This window comes from Mustela putorius, unplaced genomic scaffold (assembly GCF_011764305.1).
Source record: "Mustela putorius furo isolate JIRA1106 unplaced genomic scaffold, ASM1176430v1.1 tig00000095_pilon_pilon_pilon, whole genome shotgun sequence".
Classification (NCBI taxonomy): domain Eukaryota; kingdom Metazoa; phylum Chordata; class Mammalia; order Carnivora; family Mustelidae; genus Mustela; species Mustela putorius.
In genome coordinates this window covers 28,250,080-28,277,409 of record NW_025421280.1, presented here as the reverse complement: position 1 = coordinate 28,277,409, position 27,330 = coordinate 28,250,080, and the positions used below count along the sequence as shown (strand labels likewise).

The 27,330-nt window shown below is 49.2% G+C and overlaps 1 protein-coding gene across 1 annotated transcript in view; it reads left to right on the top strand.

The window, feature by feature from the left end:
* The window catches only part of NWD1 (NACHT and WD repeat domain containing 1), a 62,559-nt gene that overhangs the window by 13,502 nt on the left and 21,727 nt on the right, over window positions 1–27,330 (top strand). The window contains exons 7-13 of the mRNA XM_004761070.3: window positions 5,463–6,735; window positions 11,157–11,360; window positions 12,145–12,304; window positions 12,911–13,028; window positions 13,693–13,851; window positions 18,139–18,336; window positions 21,771–21,893. Coding sequence (XP_004761127.2) covers window positions 5,463–6,735; window positions 11,157–11,360; window positions 12,145–12,304; window positions 12,911–13,028; window positions 13,693–13,851; window positions 18,139–18,336; window positions 21,771–21,893 — 2,235 coding nt within the window. The remainder of the gene's footprint in view (window positions 1–5,462; window positions 6,736–11,156; window positions 11,361–12,144; window positions 12,305–12,910; window positions 13,029–13,692; window positions 13,852–18,138; window positions 18,337–21,770; window positions 21,894–27,330) is intronic.

The following is a 27,330-nucleotide window of genomic DNA, read 5'->3' as shown; positions in this document are numbered from 1 at the left end:
TCCAAATGCCATAGCCTGCCCTTCTGTAAATGCTAGCCCAGCCCAGCTCCTGGGTCCCTGGTTCTGCACGAGGGTATTGTCCTGATCCCAGAGTTCAGCCATGTCCCGGTTAATTGTCTGTCTCGTAGGACCCTCCTTTTCTCTCCCCCTCCAGCTCCCTCTCCTCTTCTCCCTGGGAGACTCCTGGCCCTGGGGGAAGGCTTCTAAGATGACCACTATCCTGGTTTGTCCGGGACTTTTAGGGTTAAACCCAGATAGTCCAGGAAAAACTGGAACAGGGGTCACCTTATGTTCAGCCCGGGAGCCAGCCCCTGCTGGGGACATTGAGTCCTCCAGCCTCCCTGCCCCTGCCTCAGAGGTGGAAACTGAGGCACAAGAAGGGGTCTCCTTCACCTGAGGTGGGGAATGGGGATTTGACCAGAGTCCATCACCCAGCTCCCATCTGGCCTCTTACCTCCCACCTCTAGCCTCAACCTCTGGTTCTTCAATCCCCCACACTGGCTACCAGAAAGATTTTTCTAAAAATGCAATGTTTCCAGGGTGCCTGGATGGCTCAGCTGGTCCGACTCTTGGTTTCAGCTGGGGTCATGATCACGAGGTGTTGAGATCAAACCCCGTGTCGGGCTATGTGCTGAGCGTGGAGCCTGCTTTTCTCCCTCTGTCCCTCCGCCAGCTCATGTTCTCTCTCTCTCTCTTTCTAAAATCAATGAATCAATCTTTAAAAAAAAAAATGGCAATGTTGTCAAGCCATTTCCCCACTGCTTCCTGCCAGCAAGAAACAGATCATGATCACTCACGGGTTTGGTAGTATCAGATATGCCCATTTATAGCACCAAAACTATAACATATGAATTTCTCTTACCAAAGATATTAAAAACATGAACTTATTTGGTCCACATATTAAATATATGGATTTATATTATGAACATACTAAACATATTGATGTGTTTCAAGATATGCAATGTAGTAATTTATGCCAATAGGATTTCAATTGTACTAAAATATGTTGATTATTATCTATTATATATATTAATTCTTGTCATGACATATCAATTTTTAAAAATCAGCTTTTTATTTGAGGCTAATTTTAGATTTGCACAAAGTACAGAGTCTCTGTATGTTCTTCACACAGAGAAATTAACATCCTATGTGACCACAGAGCATTTGCCGGAAGTAAGAAATTAACATCAGCCCATGACGAGTAACTAGACTCCAGCCTTTACTGAGAGTCCATGGGTTTTCCCGTTAATGTTTTTCTGCCCCAGGATCCCTTCCAGGTTCTCACACAAGCTTAGTTGTCACATCTCGGGTTCCACTGTGACAGTGTCTCAACCTTTCCCTGTTTTTCATGACTTTGACCATTTTGAGGAGCGCTGGCCACAACCTTTGCAGAATGTCCCTCAGTCTGGGCTTGTCTGGTGTTTTCTCCCCTCATGCTTGGAGGGGGCTGTACGTTTCGGGAGGAAGACCGTGGAGGTGAAGTTCCTTCCATATCCCATCACATCAGGGTTACCTGATGCCCACCTGACATCCCAGGAGAGGCTAACCCAGTACTTCGGTTAAGACGACGAGTGACATATCAATTTTGAATACAGGGTCTATCTGACTAATAATGTTAATGGCTCCCATTTATTAAGTGCTTACCACGTTGTTACATCTTGCTCTGTGACTTGTGCTAATTGCTTTCACGGCGATATCTGCCATTGGGACTGGAGTCAGCGTCTGGGGTCTGTGCTTTGGGATGGACCTGGACTTGCTGGTCAGTCTTGCCCTTTCCTGGCTGTACTGACTTCTGGCAGGTTCAGAACCTCAGTTTCCTCATGTGTAAAATGGAACCAGTCCGAGGTAGTACATCATGGAGTTGCTGTGGGGATCTTATCCTGTGATCTAGTCCCAGCCATGATCTATACGATCAGACTTAGCCCATTAAGAATTCCTACCTGAGCAGCGCCTGGGTGGCACAGTCAGTTAAGCATCCGACTTGTGATTACAGCTCAGGTCATGATCTCAAGGTCTTGAAATCGAGCCCTATGCAGGCTCTGCACTCAACACAGAGACTGCTTGAGATTCTCTCTCTCTCTCTCCCTCTGCCCATCTCCTGTGCTCTTTCCCTCTCTTTCTCTCAAAATAAAAAGATTTAAACAAAAAGAATTCCCAGTTGAAAGAACAAACAGAAACTTGTAAAAGTAGCAGAAAGCACAAAGCCATGCTAGCAACAGTGTCTTCAGAGCCTATCTCCAGGTCCGATTTTCAATTTTCTTCTTTTCAGCCATTTTATTTGGAAATAGAGAGTCACAGGAAGTTGCAAGGAAAAAAAAAAGGTAGGAAGTAATTCCATAATTCCATGTATCATTCACCCGGTTTCTCCCAAAGGTAGCATCTTGCAAAACTAAAGTACAATAGTACAACCAAAAAGTGGACATTGTGACAACCGAAGTATCACTTTTTTTTTTTTAAAGATCTTATTAATTTATTCATAAGAGGGAGAGAAAGAAAGGCAGAGGGAGAAGCAGGTTCTCCAAGGAACAGGGAGCCTGATGCAGTACTCGGCCCCAGGACCCTGGGATTATGACCTGAGCCAAAGGCAGACGCTTAACGGACTGAGCCACCCAGGCGCCCCAGACAAAGCATCACTTTTACAAACCTGCATTTGCATGTGTGCAATTTTCACACCTGTATAGCTTCAGATAACTGCCACAGTTGGTACATGGGGCTATTTCCTCACTGCAAAGACACTCCCCCACTACCCTTTTAGGATCACACCCGGCCCTCCCTTCTGTCCCCAGCTCCTGGCAACCAGTAATCCGTTTCCATCCCTATAATTTATTATTTCATGATGTTATAGAATGGGATCACACAGTCTGCAACCTTTGGAGATTGGCTTTGTTCCTTCCGCATATCAAGCTCAGCTTTCCACAAGCACCGTTTCATAGAAGATCCTGCCAGCTGTCTCATCAAGGTTAAACTAGGACAGGGACCCTGGGTGTCTCAGTCCGCTGGGCATCTGCCTTCGGGTCGGGTCATGATCCCGGGGTTCTAGGATCAAGTCCCAGCACCGGGCTCTTTGCTCAGCAGGGAGCTTGCTTCTCCCTCTACACGCTGCTCCCCTTGCTTGTGCTCTCTTTCTCTCTGACAAATAAATAAAATCTTGAAAACAAAGCAAAACAAAAAATGGTTAAGCTAGGATACCCAAGTTACGGGAGAGTAAACTGGCTCAGAGAGATGCAGTGATTTGACCAAGGTCACCTAGACCTGTGACCTTGGTCACAGGGGCAGAGTAGATGGTCTTGCATTGATTAATGCCGAGCTGTGTTCTAGAAGGATCCTAAGTCAGGACTCTTAGTTGCCTTTATCCCTGATTTCCATCCAAGGGCCTGAGAGGGGTGTGGTGTCACTCCAAGGAAGGCTTTTCAGTGGCCCTTATCTCTGGCTCTGAGACCAAATCCTGTCTCCGAGGGAGCCTGACTCACTCAGCTCCAGAGACCTGGGAGCCTCTGCTGAGCCCAGGGCAGCTTAAAAAATAACTCCTCAGGTCTGGCTGCTATTTCAAAACAGTGGCCTCCAAGGAGAAATCAGTGTCTGCTCTGGAAAATACAGGTCCTCAGGGCAGCCGCTTCATGCTTTGGGACAGGGGTCAGCCCACCAGGGCCCAAAGGCAAAATTTGGCCCACCGCTTGTTTTCATAAATAAAGTTTTATTGGAACACACTCCACATATTAGTTTGCATGTTGTCTATGGCTGTTTCCATGCTACAGCAGCAGAGTTGAAAAGCTGTAACGGAGACCATTTGACCTGGCACACCTAAAATATTCACTATCTGACCTTTTGCAGAAAAGTGTGCTGATCTTTGCTCTCAGCCTCTGGGCTTATTAAAAACTTTCTCCTTGGGAGTGCCTGGGTGGCTCAGTGGGTTAAAGCCTCTGCCTTCAGCTCAGGTCATGATCCCAGAGTCCTGGGATCGAGCCCCGTGTCAGGCTTTCTGCTCAGTGGGGAGCCTGCTTCCTCCCCTGCCTTCTGCCTGCCTCTCTCCCCACTTGTGATCTCTGTCAAATAAATAAATAAAATCTTAAAAAACAACAACAACAACAAAAAAAACCTTTCTCCCTGGCCTCCATGCCTTCGAAGCAACTTTCCGTGGCCTCAAATGCCCTGCTTGCCCTACTCTGCCCAGGACAGGCAGATACTCTCTTCTGCTGTCTGTCCATTTATTCACTAAGACCCGAACAACTACTCCACAAAGGCAACAGGGACCTTTGGGCATTTTTCTCACTGCTAGATGCCCCAGTATGGAGAGCAGAGACTGGCACAAGTGGGGGCTCAGTAAATGTTTGTTGAAGGAATGTGTGATGACGGAGGCACCCAAAACCGACAACACTGGATTTTTTTTTTAATTGAAGTGAAATTCACATGACATGCAATTAACCATTTTAAAATAAATGCTTCGGTGGCATTTCATGCATTTATGATGTTGTGCAATCACTACCTCTATCTAGTTCCAGAACCTTTCCATCACCCCCAGAGAATTTCTGGATTCATTAACGGCCACTCTCCCTCCCTTTCCCCCAGCCACCCGCAACTACCAGTCTGCATTCTGTCTCTATGGCTTTGCCTGTTCTAAACGTTTCATGTACATGGAACCAGAGAGGGTGGGGCCTCCTATGTCTTGCTTCTTTCATTCAGCACGATGTTTCCAAGGTTCATGTATGCTGTAGCATGAATCAAGGCTACTTTCCTTTTTATGGCTGAGTACTAGTCACTCGTAGGGAATAGATCACATTGTGTTTATCCGCTCATCATTTGAGGGACTGTTGGGTTGTTTCCATCTCTGGGCTACCATGGATTGTACTGCTGTGAATTTGGGTCCACACATAACTGTTTGCCTATGTTTTCAGCTCTTTGGGGTCCATACCTAGAGTGGAATTCCTATGGAAACTCCGTATTTAACTTTTTGAATTTGATGGTATGTTTTATGATGGGGCTTCTTCTCACATACGACCTCTGTGCTGCCTATACCAAGGTCTCTTTGATTAATAATAGCTAAATCAGGGCTATTCTTGGCCCAGTCCCTGGACCAGAAGCCTCAGCATCACCTGAGGAGTTTTTGGAAATGCAAACTCATGGGCCCCCCACACACCTGCTGAATCAGAACTCCTGGAGGCAGAGCCCAGCCGTGTGGGTTTTTTGAGCACCACCTCCCACCCCCAGGAGACTCTGGCAAACTGTAGTCCTCTGGCCAAATCCGGCCCACTGCATGTTTTTGTTAATAAAGTTTTATTGGAACACACTTGAGTGCATTTGTTTGCATATCAGCTGTGGTTATGCCGAGGTGACTCCAGAACACATTAAGTGGGAGAACTAGGGTCCCTACCTCCCAAATATGTCTTTCAAGTGTCTTCATTCCAGTCGCTGAGCACACAGTGATGACAACACTCTTTTTCCATCCCCCTCCCCAACTTTTACAGTCATCGAATGGGAGATAGACCGGGGCCTGCTGAGCTTGACGGACGGAGACCAGGGGGCGACCGTCTTCCTGAGAGAGATCCAAGACCTCAACAAGCACATCCTGGACGACTGCGCCCTCAAGATGGTGGACCGGCTCGCAGATGGCTGCCTGGACATGGATGCCCAGAACCTTCTCGGTGGCCTCAAGGGACGCATTGCTGACACCCAACCTGGAGTCCTCAAGACCCACCACCTGCCATGGAGCCGAGACCTGGTGAACCCCAAAAACAAGACTCATGCTCGGTACCTGAAGGAGCTGGGGGAGCAGTTTGTGGCCAGGGCTAACCACCAGGTCCTCGAGCACCTCCGGGAGCTGGAGGCCAGCCGGCAGGAGCTGGCGTGGCTCTACCAGGAGATCCGCCACCACATGGCGCTGAGCGCCGAGGCCACCCGGACCTTTTGCGGGCGCCAGGAGCTCCTGGCCCAGCTAGGGAAGCGGCTCCGGCAGAGCGACAGCCAGCCTCACTCACCCCTGGTGCTTTTTGGACCCCCAGGCATCGGGAAGACAGCTCTGATGTGCAAGCTGGCAGAGCAAACTTCAGGACTGCTTGACCGCAAGACGGTGACCGTCCTGCGGCTTCTGGGGATGTCACAGATGAGCTCCGATGCCCGGGGCCTGCTCCCGAGCCTCTGTTTCCAGCTCTGCCTGGCCTACGGGCTGCCCCTGCCCCCGGCCCAGGTCCTGGAGGCCCATGCCAGGGTGGTCCAGCTTTTCCACACCCTCCTCCACACTGTCTCCTGCCGAAACTTTGAGTCCCTGGTGATCCTGCTGGACTCCATGGATGACATGGATTCCATCTGCCGGGCCCGGAGGGTCCCCTGGCTGCCCTCTACATGCCCGCCGAGGGTTCACCTCATCCTCTCAGCCTGCTCGGGGCAGCAGGGGGTTCTAGACACCCTGCGACGGACACTGACAGACGCAGAGGCCTTCTGGGAGGTGAAACCCCTCTCTGGAAACCAAGGGCAAGAGATGATTCAGACCCTGCTGGCAGCCTCGAGGAGGACGCTGAGCCCGGAGCAGAGGGAGCTGGTCTGGGCCAGCCTCCCAGAGTGTGGCCACCCAGGGCGGCTGCGGCTGGCCTTCGAGGAGGCCCGGAAATGGGCCTCCTTCACCGTCCCGGCCCCCCTGGGCTCCACGGCGGAGGAAGCCATGCACCAGCTGTGCGCCCGCCTGGAGCAGACGCACGGGCAGCTCCTGGTGGCCCACGTGCTGGGCTACCTCGCTTCTTCCCGGTAAGTCTCTGTTGTCTACACCCTCTTTATAACTGGGACAGAATGCGTGCGCTTGCCCCTCAGGGCCCCGGGACAGAAACATCCTCTCTCATAGTCCTGGAGGCCAGAGTCTGAAGTCGCGGCGTCGGCGGGGCCACACTCCCTCTGAAGGCGCCAGAGGGGACACGGGTCTAGGCTTTTCTCTTCATTTCTGGCGTTGCCAGCAACCCTTGGCCAGGAGACACACCCCTCCTGCCCCTGCCTCTGCCCGTCCTGTGGCCTCCTCCTCCCTGTGGGCCTTCCTGTCCATTTCCTCTTGTAAGGACGCCACTCCCCGGCTCAGGGCCCGCGGTACTCCAGCAGGAGCTCCACATGCGCTGACTGCCCCTCTCAAGAAGGTTCTCAGACAAGGTCACCTTCACCCGGGCTGGGGGCAGTTTGTAGAGTGCCCCTCCGTCGGGCTTGGTCTGATATTTCCTCGTGATCACATTTGGGTTGAACCTGAGTGACGCTCAGCCCTTCTTGGGCACGGATTTTTTTTTTTTTTTTTTCCCGTCGTAAATCTGCCAGCTCCGCTCTGTATTTTTTTTTTTTTTTTTAATTTTTTTTTTTTTGCAGGCTCCCTGCTGAGCAGAGAGCCCGATGCGGGACTCGATCCCAGCACCCTGAGATCGACCCGAGCCGAAGGCAGTGGCTTAACCCACTAAGCCACCCAGGCGCCCCTCCGCTCTGTATTTAATACGCCATCCTATGGGGAGAGCTCAGAAAAACCCTTTTAAAGCCACATCCTCTGAAGGATCGTCCACCAGTGCACATCTACACTTCATCCCAATCTTGTCGCGTGGGAATCAGTAAAAAAGCAAATAGGAAAATCCAACTTCAGTGTGTGTCTAGAGCTTGAAGGACTGAATACTTAGACCCGCTGCTCAGCCCAGAGAAAGTCTCAGGGTGGCGCACTGTGACGTCATGACGGTGAGGAGCTACCGCTCAGAGATGGTGGGGAGGGACACAGATGAGTGAGAAATAAGGAGCAGGAGAGAGGAGTGGGTCCATCACACACCCAGCAGCCAGACTCTGGACCCCCAGGACGGTGGGATGGAGGCTAATTCGCAGACACACCGCTGCAGAACCAGCAGAAATGCTGGGCTAGCTGGTTTTGCCTCGTTCCGGTTTCACGGGCAGGTTTTTCTTCCGGACCTTTGTCCTCCGCCCTGTGTCAGTCAAGATGGTGGTGATCAGACCAGGGAGAGTGGCTTTTTGTTTCTTTTTGTCAGGCACAGACATGCTAGTGTGTAAGAAGTAAGGGCTTTGTGTCAAGGCCATGGGAAGAGCTCAGGGAATCCAGGTCCACCCACCCAACTGCTAACTCCAGGGCGGCATACCCCAGATCGGACGCCATAGCCTAGATTTTGTGACCGGTGCCCCCAGAGGAAAGGCTGGGCCTGAGTTTTGTAAGATTACAAAGACGGACTGTGGAATGTTCCAGGGGGAAGGGGTGGACCTTCAGGCCAACCCTGATGCAATCCACATGGAGGAGGTGGGTTGTCATGGGAACCAGAAAGCCATGAGAATCAGGACAGTTTCTCATCCTCTGGCCCTCTGGGTCCTCTCTGCCCATTGGCTTCGGTTCTGGACTCTTCCTTTGTTCTACTTGCCTCAAGCTTCTACTGGCATCATTCACTCCCATTTCAGAGACCTGGCACCATCCTACTGGATCCTTCTTGATTCCTGATTCCAAAATCTAGAGAGACACAAATAATCGACCTCCTTGGTCCTATGTCTGGTCCAATGAGTAAAGCCGAGGGCCTTGCAGGGTGTTTGAGCAGCCATCCCAGGGACCGGCATGGCAGGTGGTTTAGGGAGGGACCATGCAGGGGGGTGGTGAGGTACCTCAGGTTCCAGGAAAGACATCATGCGTCCCCACGCAGTCTGTGCACTGGGATGGTGCCCCAGCTCTCGGGGCAGGTCTGAGTCCTTCTAGGCCAGTGGTTCTTGCCTGGGGAGGGTCTGCGCCCAGGGGTCACTTGGCCAGGTCCAGGGACATTTTCAGTTGTTGCAGCTTGGGGGTCATGCTGCTGGCATCTAGTGAGCAGAGACCAGGGATGCTGCTAAAAGCCCTACAATGCACAGAACGGTCCCCACTGCGAAGGGTGATCCGACCCCAAATGTCAGCGGTACAGGAGGCTGAGCGGAGGAGCGTGCCTTGGGCTGTCCCCTGCTTCTCTATCCAGCGCCTGGCAACCATTAACCTACTTTGTGGCTTTTTGGATCCTGCTCTAAACGTTTCAAGTTTATCATACACTGTGAGGTATTTTATGACAGATCTCTTTCACTTAGCTACTGTTTGCCAGGCTGATCTGTGTTGCACTGTGTGTCCCAACTTTGTTTCTTTCTGCGGCCAAAGAATATTCCATTGTATGGATACACCCCTGCCTTAGTCCATTTGAGCTGCTGTAACAAAAACACCATAAAGTGTGTGGGGTGGGTGCTTATACACAATTTATCTCTCTGGAAGGCTAGGGAGTCCAAGGTCAAGGTGCTGGCAAATACAGTGTCTGGTGAGAGCTCGCTCCCTTGTTCATAAATGGGCATCTTTGCTGTGTCCTCACATGACAGAAGGGATAAGGAAGCTCCCCAAGGTACTAAGCCCACCCATGAGATTCCACTTTGATGACCTAACCACCTCCCAAAGGCCCTACCTCCTGACACCATCACCTTAGGGATCAGGACTTCAGCCTGTGGATTTGGGGGAGACACATACTCAGTCCATAGCAAAGGGTTTGGTTTATCCGCGCATGAGTTCATGGACGTTTGGACTGTTGCCACCTTTTGGCTATTGTTAATGATGTTGCTCTGAAGATGTGTGTACAAGCTATGGTCGGAACACCTGTCTGGAGGGAGATTTTCAAATCATAAATCTGACTCGGTTCCTGACCTTATTAAGCCATCCAGTGACTTCCATCACTCTGAGAAAAGTATCCCGCCTCCTTACCAAGCTCGACTGGACCTGGCTGCCTTCTACCCCATGCTGGGAGCTCCCCGGCCCCAGATCTCATGCTGGTCCCTTCCCTCCCACCCAGTCCCAGCGGCGGTGACACCTTCTCGGAGGGACTCACATCTTCCAAGAACCGTCTCTCTCCAGCGTCCTCCCCCCGACCTTGTAGCTCTTTTCCGTGGGACGTGGTTTATCTTCTTCCTCGTCGTTGGTATCACCTGGCTTCTTCGTGCTCTTCTTCTGTTATTTCCTGCCTGCCTCTGCGGATGAGAAGATAAGCTTCACAGGGGTCTACCTCTCTGTCCCTCAGGAGTCCGCACAGTGACTTGCACGGAGACGCCACTCCATGAATAATGTCTAAACAAACCTGCCAAAGGTCTGATGAGCCATTGACCTCCCAAGACCCGGCATCTGCTTCTCTGAGAATGAATGGACTGGCCTGGCTCCTCCCTAGAGGGCCCTGTACAGAGCCCCGATGCCGGGGAATTGTGGGACTTCAGCTTCCTGGGCTTCCTCCCGCAAGCCTGCTGGATTGTTCCACCTGCAGCCGGTGGGATGGACGAGTCACTGAACCTGAGCGGGAAAGGAGGGGACCCAAGCTTGATTTGTGCCGAGGGTGTGTCGAAGAGCAGGAAAGAATTCTATCCTGAAGGAGGGGGTTTTTGAGGAGGCACAGGACCACACAGGGGTGCTGGCAGGTGGTTCCCAGGAATTCCGGTTTGGAGAAAACCGTGATATTATAGCTGGGATCGTCCAAGATGACTGATGTCACAGAAGAGCCCCTGGGGGGCACCCACCGCGTTATACACTAGAAAGCAGTGAGAGCAGATGTTTTAAATGTCGGTGGCGGGTCTTCCGATCAAAATGAAGATTCCCATCCACGTCAGAGTTGAACACCATACGCAGGTTGCCCACAGAAGCCAGCCTCCCTCCCTCCCCTGCCCCGAAGGGCGCTACGATTGTGGTCCATCCGGATGAAAGATGCAGGCAAATCCAGTGTTTCCAGTCCGATGCTCTTAGGTTTTAAGAAGTCCCTTGCGATCCAGCACCGAAACGTCACCACCCCTCCCCTTTAGGGCTGCTTCCCTTCTCTCGCTCTGTCCTTTCTGGGGCCTGGAAACACGGGTGAGGCTCGGGTGGGCACAGGTGGCATCTGCATTATTTTTCTAAGTTACTTCCTGTCTCCCTCCCTGAGCTGCCTGACTCAGGTGAGGCTGGGGAGAGGCTGATTCACGGCTCTGCAGGTGTGTGTGTTGAAGGAAAGAGCAGGAAGAACGTACTCGATGGGCATGGCTGTAACTGGGTCTGAATGCTGACCCTCAGGGCAGACCCTTTGGGGACGGGCAGGATGCTGTGTGGCTGGCCACGTCTCCCCGTCCCTGGGTGTCTGCGCCCTCCGACCTCAGGAGACACAGTGTGTCCCAGTGCCCACCCCTCCTCCCCACAGGCATGGGCTCTCAGAGGCAGAGCTGAAGGACGTCCTGTCCCTGGATGACGAGGTCCTGCAGGCGGTGTACCAGGACTGGACCCCGCCCAGCAAGGAGCTGTTGCGTTTCCCACCCTTGATGTGGGTGAGGCTCCGCCGGGACTTGGGTCACTGCTTGGCCCGTCGGCCCGTGGACGGCTTCACGCTCCTGGCCATCGCCCACAGGTGGGTCCGACATGGTGGAAGGGCCCTCTGGGCTTCTGGGAGTGAGGGCTCACTCGTCGGGGCTCCTCCTTTTTCCAGATCCTTCTTTTACCCCTGTTCATCATCAGTAGTCACTCCCTGCCCCCTCACCTCTCTGCCCACAGCCCCTGTCTGGCACCCATGAATCCACTCTCTGTCTTCGTAGATTTGCTTGTTTTAGACATTTCATATAGATGGAATCACACAGCATGTGGCCATTAGCGTCCGGCTGCTTTCCTCAGCATAAAGCTTCCAGGGTTCATCATTCCTGTTCTAGCATGAATCGGGGCTTCATTCCTTTCCGTGGCTGAGTAATATCCCAGTGCACAGATGGGCCTCATTATGTTTGTTTATCTATTGACGGACACGTGGGTCGTTCCTCGGGCTTGTGATCAGTGCTGCAAGAAAACGTTGAGCACAAATTTTCATTTGAACACCTGTTTTGTTTTTTGTTTTTTAATTTTTGGGGGTCTACACCCAGGAGTAAAGTTGTTGGGTCTTATACTACCTTATTTTAAGTTTGACGTATTGAAAGACCCAAATGTTCCTTTTTAAACTAAATGTATTTAAGGGGAAGAAAGAAAGATGGGCCAATTTATAGATGACTATTAGGTAACAAGTAGGAAAGGTGGTCACTGGTGCCAGAGAACACCCGTCAGGTGGCTTAGGAGGGACCTCCATTTGGAACAGCTTCCTGGAAGGCTGGTGGCCCCCTCTGAGTTCACCCCGTCCCCCAGGCCCATGAGCCCATGTCCCCTTTCTTCAGGCAACTGGCCGAGGTGGTCCAAGAGCGCTACCTGTCCAGGCCAGAGAGAGCCAAGAGGCATGGAGTCTTGGCTGACTTCTTCTCAGGAGCCTGGAGCCTGGGCACCAAGAAACTCATCACTCTACCGCTGGTGGGGAAGCCCTTGAACCTGGACCGTAAGGTGAGGTGTCTGTCTGGGACCTCTGCTCTTTACCAGCAGGCCCCACCTTGCTGTGCAAGCAAAACCAAGGCTGCCTGGCAAGGACTACCTGGCTCTTTCCTTCTTTTCCACCCAGAATGCTCCTGACCTTCTTCCCTTTCCTTCCCCCAGAAAGCAGGATGTCCCCTCAGCATCTGAGCATAATGGGGGTGGATGGGGAGCAGCTGATGAGGACTGTGCCCCCCACCCCCAGTATTCCAGAGTAGGGAAGAATCACAACATTCAGGAGCATATAGAACTGCCCTGAACTCCTGGCATCTCCTGCCCCTGGACCTTTGCACATGCCATTCCCTTGCCCAGGAATACCATTGTTTTCCAACTTGGTTCCCCAGACAGACTCCCATTTAAACTCTGAGACCCAGCTCCGATGCCCCTCGGATTCCCTGAGTCCCAAGATCTTCCTTCTTCCCTGGCCCTGCCAGGGGTGGGCGTGAGTCATTTCTGTCTGGAATTGTGTCCCCATCCCCTCCAGTGCCCCTGCGTGTGCCAGCTTGACCTATATCTCGGGAGTGCATGAGTGAGCTTGCACCACTGCGGCCTGGCTGCCAGCCCCCTCCTCCCCTGCAGGTAGCCCCTCAGCCCCTGTGGTTCTCAGACACGGTGGCAAATCTGCGGAAGCTGAAGGAGTTGCCCCATCACCTGGTCCACTCAGGCCGCACTGAAGAGCTGAAACAGGAGGTTCTGGGTAAGGCTCCTACCCATTGCGGACAACAGCGAGCGGGTCCCAGCCCTCCGCTCTGCTCCCCCCTCCAGGAGCCTGGGAAAGGGTAAAGGGAAAAAATCAGAATCCTCGGCCCCTCCTAAGATAGTGGTTCTCTCCAGGGGTCATTCTGTGCCCCCACTCCCAACAGCAGGGGGCACTTGACGATGTCTGGGGACATTTTAGTTGTCACAGCTGGGAGAGCGGGGGCGCTTTTTGGCATCTCGTGCTAGTTGATAGTACAGAGGTGAGAAATGTGGTCTTAGAATGAGACCCTGTCTGTCATATCTATCATCATATCTATCATCATATCATATCTATATTTGTATCTATCCATCTATCATTACCTATGTACCCATCCATCTGTCCCTCCGTCTTTCCGTCTTTCTGTCTAGCTATCAATCTGCCTCTCCCTGAGATTCTCAACTCAGGGGGATTCCACACCCTGGGGACTCTTGGCAATGCTCCTGTTGTTGCTTATCATGCCTGAGGAGGTGCTACAGGCATCGGATGGGTGGAGGGCAGGGGTGCTGATAACGTTGGCAGTGCAGAGCCTGAGAACCCCCAGAGAAATGGACAGGTAAGAACCCGCCTCCCCGTGTGAACCAGAGGGAGGCATGTGTCCGCATAATGCCTTTCCCCGAAACAGGCAACATGAACTGGATTTCCTGCCGGGGCATCTCTGGGGGCATTGAGGGCCTGTTGGAGGACTTTGACCTGTATGGCCCTCACCTGGACTGTCCTGAGGTCAGCCTGGTCCGGGATGCTCTCCAGCTGTGCCGCCCGGCTGTGGAGCTCCGAGGCATGGGTGAGTTGGGTTGGCTTGGCCGGAGGGGGTGGGCTGCACTGACTTCTAGAAGTCCATTCTTCTCACTGAGCCCCCAGCTGGATTTTCATTAACCTGCACATCTTTGATCTCTACACATGAGGGGTGTCTAGATTTTTGAAATGAACCTGGCAGAGCTTTGGAATAAGCACTACCAAAGTGTGTCCATCCCCTTCCCTGGCATGGTACCTTTTTCTAGAAAGGCCCAGATAGGAAAATCTCAGGCAAAAATCAAGGAAATTATGTCAGTACTTAATAGAACAAGAGAGAAATCACGTTCCTGTGACTTTTTTAAATTGATAATATTCAAAATATAATCATAATAATTGAACATAATTTTTTGTAACATGAGTCCACTCAAGAGAAGGAAGGGGGCAGATTTGCTCCGGAAGAAAACATTTTTCTTCATTGGGGTTCAAAGTCGGTGTTTCCTGCCATTCTGTCCATTGCAAATATTGATCTATAAAAACCATCCTTAGCTCTAGGGGCCAGCCATCGGGCTGGGCTTGGCCCACCTTCTGCCCTAGAACTTGAAGAATCTCTGATGCTTTGCCCAGGACCGTGTTTTGTTGGTCTGTCTTTATCTTCATCTTTTAATTGTGGTAAAATACACAGAACGTCACATTTAGCAACATAATCATTTTTAAGTGTAGAGCTCAGTGGTATTAAGCACATGCTCCCTGTTGTGCAAACATCACCACCATCCCCCGCCCACCCCCCCACCCCCAGACCCCCACCCCGCCCAGAGATCTTCCATCTTCACAAACCATTGAGACTGTCCCCATGAAACACCAACTCCCCACCCCCACCTCCAGTCCCTGGCACCCGCCATTCCAATTTTCTGTCTCGATGAATCCGACCACCATAGGGACCTCATATCAGGGGACCCACAATGTCTGCCCTTCTGGGACTGGCTTCTTTCACTCACCATGATGTCCTCAAGGTACATCCTTGTTATATTTCCTTTATTTGTGAAGCTGAATAGCGTTGTGTTATATGAATGGACCACATTTTTTTGTGTATCCATTCATCCCTTGATGGACGGACACTTGGGCACTTTCTACTTTCTGCCCATTGGGAATATCGCCACTGTGAACATGGGTATACAAATATCTTTTCAAGATTTTGCTTTCAATTCTTTGGCATATATGCCCAGAAATGCAATTGCTGGATCAAATGCTAATTCTATGTTTATTTATTTCTTTTTTTCCCGAGGAATCACCCTACCATTTTCTACGGTGGCTGCCCCATTTCATATTCCCACCAGCAGAGCCCAAAGGTTCCAATTTCTCTGCATCCTCACCAGTACTTTTAATTTTCTGATTTTTTTTTTCTTAGACTTTTAAAAATTTATCTGAGAGAGAGAGAGAGAGCAGGGGGAGGAGCAGAGGGGGAGGAAGAATCTCATAGACCCCCACGCTGACCATGGAACCCTATGCAGAGCTTGGTCTCACGACCCTGAGATCGCAACCTGAGTCGAAACCAAGAGTCAGATGCTGAGCCATCCAGGTGTCCTGATTTTCTAATTAAAAAAATAAATAATAATAATAGTCATCCAGTGCGTATGAGGTGGCCAGGATACCTTTTTTTTTTTTTTATGATTTTATTTATTTATTTGAGAGCAAGAGTGGGAGAGAGCACAGCGGGGGGTGGGAGAGGGAGAAGCAGGGAGGCAACGCAGGGCTCTAGCTCAGGACCCAGAGATCTATCCCAGGACCTGAGCAAAGGTAGCCACGTAATCGACTGAGCCACCCAGGTCCCCCCAGAGTGGTTTTTATTGTACAATTCCCACCTGGTTTTCATTTGAGGGTTTTACAAGGAGTTTTTCGAAGGTGTTTAAATCCCTATATCCTTCTGGGGCTCCCTTGAAGCTTAACCAAATGTTCCTCCTCGGAGCAGCCTGTCTAGCCACCACTGAACCAGGAAACCCCTCTGGTTCCCCAGTCCCTGTGTTCTCCAGCAACGCCCCCTTTTCCCGTCTGTCTTAGCTCTCAATTGTTACTTCTGCCTGTTGTCTTTTGTATCACCTGAGGGCCCCACCGGACGCTGAGCTCTGTGAGGATGGGGACATTATCATCCACTTGCTCCCTGCCAAATTGCCAGCCCTACCACACAGACCGGTCCTGGCCAAGAACTCAGATTTGAGCCCCACGGGGCTAATTCTAATCTGGGCTTTGCTACTTGCTGGTGGTGTCACCTTGTAAGTCCCTCGCTCTCCGACCCCATTCCCGACCTCGCTGCCCTCAGTCTTTCCATCTGCAAAATGGGGATGCTGGTCACCCTTTCTACCTAGAGCTACGAGGAAAGATATGCAAGTCAGTTCTTGCAGAGCCTGTCCCCACGCTGCCATCTAAGCCTCCTATTACTATCTGTCACGTGATAGCATCACTTTTGTTGATCTGAACAGCCTTGCACGAGCCATTTCTTTTATTGCTGTTGTTTGTTTCTTTGGGGTTTTTGTTGTTGTTGTTGTTGGATGAGCCACTTCTGCATGGAGTCTCAGCTTCCATCATCTGCAAAATATGGGATTGTAACTAAACGACATCCAGGGAAGATGCTGGTGCCCGTCAATGTGGCCTTTCTTGTGTATTCATGCTCACTGGTTGTAAGCCTCACAAGGAGTGATTTACCAGGAGAATAGCCTTGGGAACAACTGCCCAGTTTGAGGGAAGATTTAAAAGCCCACAGCACAGCATGTTCTTTTCAACCATCCTTGATTGACACCCTGTGGCTTGCCCATAATGAGGTGTAGGAATGAATGTCACCGCCAGAGGGTGCAGTTGGCCAACCTTGAGTTCTAGTACATTCCAGGACCTTGAGCCTGGTCCTCAAAGGCCACCTGATTTCTCCTATTGCCTCAGGCTCCTATTGAATCAGGATGATTCAATGTGGTGCTGTTTTTTGCTTTAAAGGCTGGTATTTTTGTTCGTCATGGGTTGGGGAGCATTAATTTTGATTTGTTAAAATATTGCCATTAAAATAGTGTTTATCTGGATGGATGGTTGAGTTTGGTGGTGCCACCTTAAATTTGGCAGCTATGGTGATTGGGGCACTCACCCCTGGTCCTGACCTTGCCTCACATCATCCATCAGCAAACTAGGGCACAGGGCATCATCACCATTGCCCCAAACCCCACAGTTAGAACAAGGAAAATGAACTGCCTGCCTTCCACGTCCCTGGTCCATTTGAGGTTGGAATAAAACTTTATTGATTAGGTTCCTGCCTCTTACTGGCTGTGTGACCTTATACAAGTTGCTTAACCTCTCTGAGCCTCAATTACCCCTTTATGAACTTGGCATAATAATGATGATACCCCTGTTGTGGGAGGCAGAAAACACTGCCTCGATCCGAAGATATATTCACTTCCTAATCCCTGGAACCTGTGACTCTCCTCTTATCCGGCAAATGATGGGATTGAGTAAAGAAACTTGAGATGGAGTGTGGGGGGATGATGATCCCATGGAAGCTGGCGGCTCAGGGTCCAGCAGTGAAATAATTCAGAAAAGGCAGGACAAAGGAGGTAGAAGTTTCCAGAACAAAGGAGATGGATGTTTATTGAATTCACCCCAAGGGAGCTGTGGGCAACACCCCACAGGGGAGGCTGTCTGCCCCAAGGCAGTGGGAGGAGCTGATTTACAGGGGGAAGGTCAGGAGGTATGGGGAACATATGGAGATTTTCCTTTTTTTGTATCTCTCGTCAGTAGCTGGCCCCATCAGCTAGGGCTTCTGGATATTTTGAGGGCCTGTCTTCAGCTCCATGGTCGCTGTGGGCCCTTTTGCCTTGCTCTGCATTCCATTGTTTAAGCCCATTGCTGAAAAGTGGCCTCTGCAATTTACTGGGTGTCTGTGATGTTCTAGGCGCTAAGAACACAATGAACAAGACAGATATCATCCCTGTTCTCAGGGGAAACTCAAATCTAGGGTAGGGAGGGAATAAACAAAGAAATGTCAGTTGCAGCTCTGATGAGCTCGCGGGCGCGGGGCCAGTGGATTAGAGCGCTGGGATGAAGAATGCTCTTTAAAGAAGTAAGCCTTGAGCCAAAAAATGAGATATTTAGCCTGAGAAAGGGGAAGGGGAGGAGGAGGAAGTTTCCCAGGCAGAGAGAACCGCCTGGCCCAAGGCCCAGAAGCTAGGAACCACCTGGTGCTTTTGAAGTAGGGATGAGAGTCCTTGGAAAGGAGAGAAGGAGGCAGGAGAAGATGGCGGGGGACTTGACCTTGACTGGTCGGCAGCGCCCTTCCCCTTAACCTGAGTTCCCTTTGTTGCAGAGAGGAGCATCCTGTATACAGAACTCCTGGCCAGACTCCATTTCTTCGCCGCCTCACATCCAGCCCTGGTGGGACAGCTGTGCCAACAGGCCCAGAGCTGGTTCCGGGCGTGCCCCCACCCTGTGCTCATACCCCTGGGGGGATTCTTCCAGCCCCCAGGAGGACCCCTCCGGGCAACCCTCACAGGCTGCCACAAGGGTGAGTCTCCCCAGCACAGCAAAAATCCTTCCTGGCCCGTTGTGCCTGAGGGCGGCAGAGGGCAGGTGTTTCTGGCTGCTCCCTGGGGCTCCCCTCTGTCAGTAGGGAGGCCCCCAGGGTCCCATCGGCGTGCCCTTGCTGTCTCATGCTGACTCGACTGTCTCTGCCCCCTTAGGGACTGTAGATTAGTATTGTAAATACTGCAAATGAGCCCAGAACAAGGAGGGTGCTGACTGGCTCTAAGAATAGAGTGTCCATCTTACAGTTTCTGTGGTTTACTGGCTCCGGCTAGTAAGTCCAAAAGGTAGGGACAGATGCCTGACTGGCCCCTGAGAAGCTGGTGGAACTCGTAGATCCCGCCCCCGGGACACCAGAACGTCAGAGACAAGAGGACTTGTCTCTCCATTTGTTGGTTTTGCTTCCTTCCCTCCTTCCTTCACCCTCTTTCCTTCCCTCTTTCCTTCCTGTCTTCTTCTGTCTGTCCTTCTATCCATCCATCATCCATCCATCCATCCATCCATCATCCTTCCTTCTGTCCTTCCCTCCTGCCTTCCTTCTTCTGTCTGTCCATCTATCCATCCATCCATCCATCCATCCATCCATCATCCTGCCTTCTTTCCTTCCCTCCTTCCTTCTTCTGTCTGTCCTTCTATCCATCCATCATCCATCCATCCATCCATCCATCATCCTTCCTTCTGTCCTTCCCTCCTGCCTTCCTTCTTCTGTCTGTCCATCTATCCATCCATCCATCCATCCATCCATCATCCTGCCTTCTTTCCTTCCCTCCTTCCTTCTTCTGTCTGTCCTTCTATCCATCCATCATCCATCCATCCATCCATCATCCTGCCTTCTTTCCTTCCCTCCTGCCTTCCTTCTTCTGTCTGTCCTTCTATCCATCCATCATCCATCCATCCATCCATCCATCCATCATCCTGCCTTCTTTCCTTCCCTCCTTCCTTCTTCTGTCTGTCCTTCTATCCATCCATCATCCATCCATCCATCATCCTTCCTTCTTTCCTTCCCTCCTGCCTTCCTTCTCCTGTCTGTCCTTCTATCCATCATCCATCCATCCATCCGTCACCCATTCACTCATCTTCCCTTCCTCCCTTCCCTCCTTCCCTCCTTCTCCTGTCTGTCCTTCCGTGCTTCCATCATCCATCCACCCTTCCTTCCTTCCATCCACCCATCAGTCATCCATATTTTCATTAGTCATCTTCTTCCCACCCCTCTCGCCACACCCCGTATCTTTCCCTTTCCCTCTTCTGGACATCTTCCAAGCACTCACCCCTCCACCCATCTAGCCACCCAGCCATTCATCAACTCGCCCCCCCATCTCTCAGTTGATTCATTGATTCATCCATCTTACTCATCGCGCACCCATCCGTCCACTCCCCCAACCATCCAGCCAGCCATCTAGCTATCCGTTCATGTCCAGTCCACTGCCTCTTGTCCATCCCTTCCTCTGCCCACCCATAATCTCTTGCATCAATTATAAGGCCACCAAATACACAATTAATGTCTGGTTCAAATGTCAGTCATTGCAACTCAGACCGTTTCTGTGCCACACATAGCCTTGTAGGGAAAGCTACATTCCCAAGGCATAGTGCTTCCAAAATAGAAGCTCTAAGAGACTAAGTACGATGCGTGGAGGAATTGATTTAGGGACAGCTGCTTGAATGTGTGTTCAGAAGGGTTCTGGGACCGAATCTAGTTTAATGGGTAAGACTGTATATTTATTGGGTTACAGGTTCAAATGCTATAACAAAGGACAGGGTAACAGTGACGTAAATAAAACAGCAGTTCATTCCCCCCTCACGTAACAGTCCAGGCATAAGCAGAGGTAAAACTCCTAGTCCCCCATGTGTCAGGGACCCAGACCCTTTCAATCTTGTTTGCTGCCATGTTCAATGTGAAACTTCCATTTGTTGGTTCAGAATGGCTGTTCCCTCTCTGACCCACACCATGGCGTTCCAGCCAGTGGGCAGTAGGAAGTGGGGGTGGATGGCAGATCCCTTCCCTTTGAGGGCACGGTCTAGAAGCAGAATTTATCACCTCTGGAGTGAGTGTCTCATTGGCAAGACCTTGGCCTTCTCTGGCTGCAAGGGAGTCTGGGAATTACAGGGTCCCAGGGAGTATGGATTCTGCTAATGCCTGTGGGCTGGGGGCTTGATTTCAAAAGGAAACATGACAGAATGGCTCCAGGGGACAAATCTGAGAGGGTGCAGTGACATTCATGGTCTCTACCACGGCATAGGCATAGGAAGTCACAGTCAGGTCAAGTTTTGTTTTTTGCCATCCCTTGGTGGGGAGATGTTCTGGGTTTCAGACCCACCATGACTCTCATCCCAGCCCCAGTCGTGGTGAAGCTGAGGAAGTTTCGACCCACTCTGGGCTTCAGTTTGGCCCTTTTATAAATGAGAAGTTTGAGTTCATGTTTCCAAGGTCACACTGTAAGTGACCAGAAAAAAAAGGAAGGAAGGAAAGAGGGAATGGAGAGAGGGAGAGAGAGACAAAGAAAGAAAGATCCATCCCATGTCCTCACTCCCTGTCCCAATAAGGCAGGAACAAAATCTGGGCTTCTCAGACTTGGACGGCTCTGATTTCCACACTTCCCCCTCGCTATTTTACATCTGGGGAAACTGAGGCACAGAGCAGAGGAAAGAATTACCCGAGGGCATTCAGCAAATCTGAATCTCCAACGGTCCGGGCCAGTGTTTTCTCCCGTGTAAATCAGCGCATCTCTCTCCTCAGCGATGTTTCAGTCAGAACCCAGCAGAGCACCCCAGGCTGTTGTTTGCCCAAATTATTGGCAAAGATTTTTTTTTCCCTTTGGAGCACCAGCCTTTATTTTTCCATACACATGGACCTCAAAGAGAAGTCAGAAGCAGGAGTCCGCATTCTCAGCCAATATAATTCCATTTCTGAGTCTTGTCCAGCTAGGGCAGGGTTTCTCAACCAGGCACTACTGACATTTGGGAATGGGTCATCCTCTGCAGGGGGGAGGGGGGCATCCTATGCACTGCAGAGGTGGTCGGCAGCATCCCTGGTCTCCATATATAGGATGGCAGTAGCACCTGGTTCCTGGTTGTGACAACCAAGAACGTCTCCAGACATTGCCCAGTGACCCCCAGGCTCCAGACATTTCCCAGGAGCAGAATCGCCCCTACGTGAGAACCACCGAACTTGCGAGGCACTTCTGACCTCAGTGTGGTTTGGTCCCTAAGAACAACATAAATTTTACAGCTGAGCCCTGAATCTGGCCCCCGACAATGCTGACTTCAAAATCCTGGCTCTGCCACTTTCTAGAGACGCTCTGGACAAGAAACTGAACCTGTGCCTCAGTTTCCCCATCTGTACAGCAGAGGTAACATTAGAGGACCCCGTGTCCGAACCTAGGAGCTGATGTGGTCACTGTTGTCTCTGTGTGGCTGCAGGCATCACGGCCATGGCGTGGAGTCTGGAGGAAAGGCTGCTGGTGGTTGGCACCCAGGATGGCATCGTCGCTGTCTGGGACATGGAGGAACAACAGGTCATCCACATTCTAACTGGACACACAGGTGAGGCTTGGGAAGTGGGTTTTGTCAACTTGGTCATCGAGATAAATAAGATTTAAGGGCACCTGGGTGGCTCAGTCAGTTGAGCATCTCACTTCTACTCCAGTGGTGATCTTGGGGTGCTGGGATCGAGCCCCGCCTCTAGCTCCGTGCTCAGTGGGGAGTCTGCCTCTCACTCTCCCTCTGAACTTCTCCACCCACTCCTACTCTTTCCCTCTCAGATAAATAAATAAAATAGTCTTTCAAAACAATAATATTTCAAGGCAATGTTTTAAAAAATCAAAATTAATGCAAAAACTCCACCACGATTAAATAGCAAGCTGTCTGAAAGACAACATCAGTAATGGTGCTGTGCCAAACCATATGGGAGCCAGAGGCTAAAGAGAAACTCGGGAATTTGGCACCTCCTTAAGTTTGGCACCCGAGATGAGTGCCTCACTCGCCTTACCTTAATTCTGGCCCAAGTCAGACTCAAGTATTTGGGAAGGCAAAATATAGTTACAGATTGTAGTGAGGACGACAGGGTGTCATCAGTAACAGACAGTAACCGAAGTGACCCACTTAGGACAGTTAGGTGTAAGACATTTCTTCAGTGGGAACATTTCAGCCAAGATTCCAAGGGTGCGAAGAAAGAGGTAGGCAGAGGGCAGAGGGGTAGAAAAAGGAAGAGCATCCCAGGAATGGGAAACAGCCCATGCAAAGGCCCTGACAGGGGGGAGGAAGTTGGTATGTTTCCAGAACAACAAAGAAGCCATGAGGCCAGAGCTTGAGACATTGTATCAAATGAGAGAAGCCAGTCACAAAAGCCCACATCATGTATATGATTCATTTATACAAAATGTCCAGAACAGGCAGATCTAGAGAGATGCAAAACAGATTAGCAGTTGCTAGTTGGGGAGGGAGGAATGGGAAGTGATTGCTCATGGGGATGGGGTTTCCTTTTGGGGTGATGGAAATGTTCTAGCATCAGATAGAAGTGATGGTTGCACGCCATTGTGAATTATTATGTTATTGAGTTACACACCTTCAAATGGTTTACATGATGAGGAGAGAAAGGGGAGGGAAATCCAGGTTTTGAAAATATTCTAAATTTATACTGGCGTGATGGTTGCCCAGCTGTGACCATTCAAAGACCAATGAATTGTACCATGGTCCATGGAATGGGTGAATTTTATGTTTGTGCATTATATCTCAATAAAGTATTTTTTAAAGATTTTATTTATTTATTTGAGAAAGAGAACACAACATAGGGGAGGCAGAGTCCCCACTGAGCAGGGAGCCTGATCTGGGGCTCCATCCCAGGACCCTAGGATCATGAGTTGAGCTGAAGGCAGACGCTTAACTTACTGAGCCACACGACACCCCTCAGTAAAGGTGTTAAAAAACATTACATCATTGTGAACCAAAAATGTATGCTCTTTCATAATTTTTTCCCAACATTTTGCCATAGACATTCTTTTCTTTCCATTGAATCTTTTTTAAACAACTTTATTGAGTTGTAATTGACATACCATTCCTCCCATTTTAAGCGGAGGATACAACCTTTTTTGGTAGATTTACCGAGTTGTACAACCATCACCATAATTGTAGAACTTTCCACTACCCCAAGGAGTTCTCTTTGCACCGCCTGCCCACTCTGGAATACATCCACACTACCCCCAGCCCCGTGGCAACCGCTGATGTGCATCCTGGGTCTATGAATTCGTCTTTTCTGGACTGTTTGTGCAAATGGAATTGCATACTCTGTGACCTTTGGTCCACCGCCTGATGTGTGGAAGGCTTGGCTCTCACTGTTGCATATGGCACTAGTCTGTCCTCTGCGTTGCCGAGTCTGTCCGTTGTATGGAAGGGACAGCAATGTGTTTATCAGGTGATTGCATCGGTTGAAGGACTTTTACATGGTTTCCAATTTGAGGCTGGGGTGAGTCACACTGCTATGATCCATCAAATGGTATATTTATCGTGTCAAAATGCAGCAAAAATAGTTCATGCTCAACAGATCATGTTCCAGAATGTATTACATGATTTTTTGGTAATTTATTTTATGCCATTTATTTATTTTTTAATTTTTGCTATTTTAATCTATTTCTAGTTATCTGCTGTTGGGGATAACACCGCGACGCATCTCTTTTTACTCTCATCAACTCTTTTTTCCTTCTGTTGACTATTTCCAGCGAGTAGGAGTCTTGAATTGGAGGATGTGAGCTTTTCTAGGGGTTTTGAGAACTGGCATCTTACTGCTTTCCAAACAGGCTGTATGTGTGTAATAGACTATCCCCCCTCCCCAACCCCAAAGCTGCCAGCATCAGATGTTCTCAATTTACTCTTTTCTTTTTTTTCTTATTTCTTTCAAGGGCTGGGAGTGAGGTGGGTCCTGATAGAGTATCCAATAAGATTCCATTCATTTTATTATCATTGGGATGGCTATTTTCATCTAGGTCTATTCAGTATTTGTATCTGTGTGTGCGTGAACCGTCTGTTCAAGACAAGGATCCGTTTATGTACCCATGAACCTTGATTCATTTTTGAAAAAGTCATCAAACTTCGTAATTAGGAAAACTCAGTCATCAGTTTATTGGCAAAACAGAGAGCATTAAAGGCATATGTACTAAGGACAGTGAAAATTTCCCATCATGTGCTGGTGACCTGGAGGTCTTTCATCCTGGCTTGCAAGAGTTGATGGGGAAATTTTCAGGAACGCGGTGAGACAGTTGTCAAACACAACCATTATTTTGTAAGTGTTTTTATTTTTTTTTTATTTTTTTTTTTAAGATTTATTTATTTGACAGAGAGAAATCACAAGTAGACAGAAAGGCAGCCAGAGAGAGAGAGAGGGGGAAGCAGGCTCCCTGCTGAGCAGAGAGCCCGATGCGGGACTCGATCCCAAGACCCTGAGATCATGACCTGAGCCAAAATCAAGAGCTGGCTTGAACAAGTAACTGAGCCACCCCTGAGCCCCAAACACAGCCATTATAAAATAGTCAATTATAGAAGCTTGCAGCTGAATCAATTCTATTTAAACAAGGTAATAAATCCTCAAAACTCAGCACTTTATTTTCTTTTTTAAAGCATTAATATTCTAACACCAGGTCCTTACGTTCTTCCCCTCTGTGATAACTTTGAGACAAATCCTCTGGTTCTCGTCCTCCATGAACTTGCTCTCTCCTGGATATTTCTCTTTTACAGCCTACCCATTTTATTTTTTTAAGATTTTATATATTTATTTGGTAGAGAATGACAGTGAGAGAGAGCATGAGAGGGGGGAGTGGGAGAGGGAGAAGCAGACTCCCCGTCAGGCACGGAGCCTGATGAGAGACTGGATTCTGGGACTCCAGGATCATGACCTGAGCCGAAGTTGCTTAACCAACTGAGCCACCCAGGCACCCCAAACTCAGCACTTTCTAAGTATTGTACCACACATTCTTACATACGCTCTTGGCTACTGTACCCTTGCAGTGGAAATGGGGTGCTTGCTACTGGTTTCTCGTTACAACCCTACATTCAATGATGTCATGTTAGTGTCTTGAAATCAATCGAGGATGGGAATATTTACACCAAGGAAATTGGCAAATGTCACAAATCAGGGCTTTTCCCAACCCTTGGAGAGCCCGTTGTGAGGCATTTACCAGCATATTGTTGTTCTAGTCGCTTCCCCCGGGGGTGTTTGGATATATATAAATATATGTGGTTTTCTATAAAGTCATGTAAGCTTTTGCTAGTATCACCTTTTTTTGTCTTAGTTGACATTACATATTTTCCTCTTTCCACATTATGTATATATCTCTAATTCATTTTAACTGTGGCATCGTGTTCCATGTATGGGAATTTTAAAAAAGATTTTATTTATTTATTTGAAAGAGAGAGAGCACAAGCAGAAGGAAGAGCTGGCAGAGGGAGAAGCAGGCTCCCTGCTGAGCAGGGAGCCAGAAGTGGGACTCAATCCCAGGACCCTGGGGTCATGACCTGAGCCAAAGGCAGGCGCTTAACCAACGGAGCCACCCAGGCATCCCTGTATGGGGATATTTTGTAATGTATTACTATTTATACACATTTTGGATTGAAAAATATCCAAATCACAACAAATAAAAATTACCCGCTCTCCTGTCATTTGAATCATAAAGAAATAAAACTCCCTTTGACCTCTCCCATCCATCAGACTCCATGGAAGTGATCAGTCCTCACAGTTTGTGATATGCCATAAGCAATTTTTTTTTCTAGGCTTATGCAGACATAGCTCTGGATAAACTCATGTTTTTGTCAAAAGCAGATGGTGCTATTTTATACACTGGGCTGTAACTCACTTTTGTCACGATATATTGTAATGTTACTTTGTAGTGGCTGAGAGCTTGGTTCTGGGCTGGGATCCTGGCTTCACTACTTATTAATCATGTAGTTCTGGTTAAGTTGCATACTCAGCTGCTGTGCCTCTGTTTCCATATCTATACAATGGGATAATAATAGTACCTCATTACATGTTTATGATATTAAAGGAGTTTAACGCATGTAAAGTACTAACAGCTACACTTGGCACATAGAAAGCCCCCCAGTAAGTATTGGCTATTGTAATAATTTATTATGGTTAGGTATATATATAAATCTATCTTATTATTTTTAATGGCTGCATAACATTCTTTATAAGGATACACCATATTATTTAAGCTTTTATTTATTTATTTGACAGGCTGAGATCACAAGTAGGCAGAGAGGCAGGCAGAGAGAGAGAGAGAGAGAGGTGGAAGCAGGCTTCCTGCCGAGCAGAGAGCAAGACTCGGGGCTTAATCCCAGGACCCTGGGATCATGACCTGAGCCGAAGGCAGAGGCTTTAACCACTGAGCCACCCAGGTGCCCCTACACCATATTATTTAACAACTCCTTTTTCATAAATAGGTTGTTTGCAGTTTTATTTTTATAAGACAACCCTGCAACCAATATCCTGTATCTTTACACACCTGTGCCATTATCTCTGCAAGACGCATGTCTAGAAGTGGAATTTCTAAGTCAAATTGTATGCACATTTTTCCTTGTCCCCTCTTTTTCTGAGCATTTTATTTTGAAATAATTCTAGACTCACAAGAAGTTGCTAACGTAGTGCAGAGAAGTCCTTCTTCTCTATACTATACTTCTCTACAGGTAGAAGTCCCTACCATGTATCCACTTTCCCAGAATGGCAACATCTTACATAACTATAGTATATTAACAAAACCAAGGGACTACACATTTTAACTTTCAGTGTTACCAAATTACCCTTTACAAATTTACATCAATTTATACATCCATCAGGACGGTATGAATATCTTTGTCAGTAGTCTAGTAATCAATCTGTAAAATTTTTGCCAGGAGCACCTGGGTGGCTCAGTACATTAAATGTCTGACTCCTGACTTCACCTCAGGTACCATGATCTCAGGGTCATGGGATTGAGATCTGCATAGGGCTCCATGC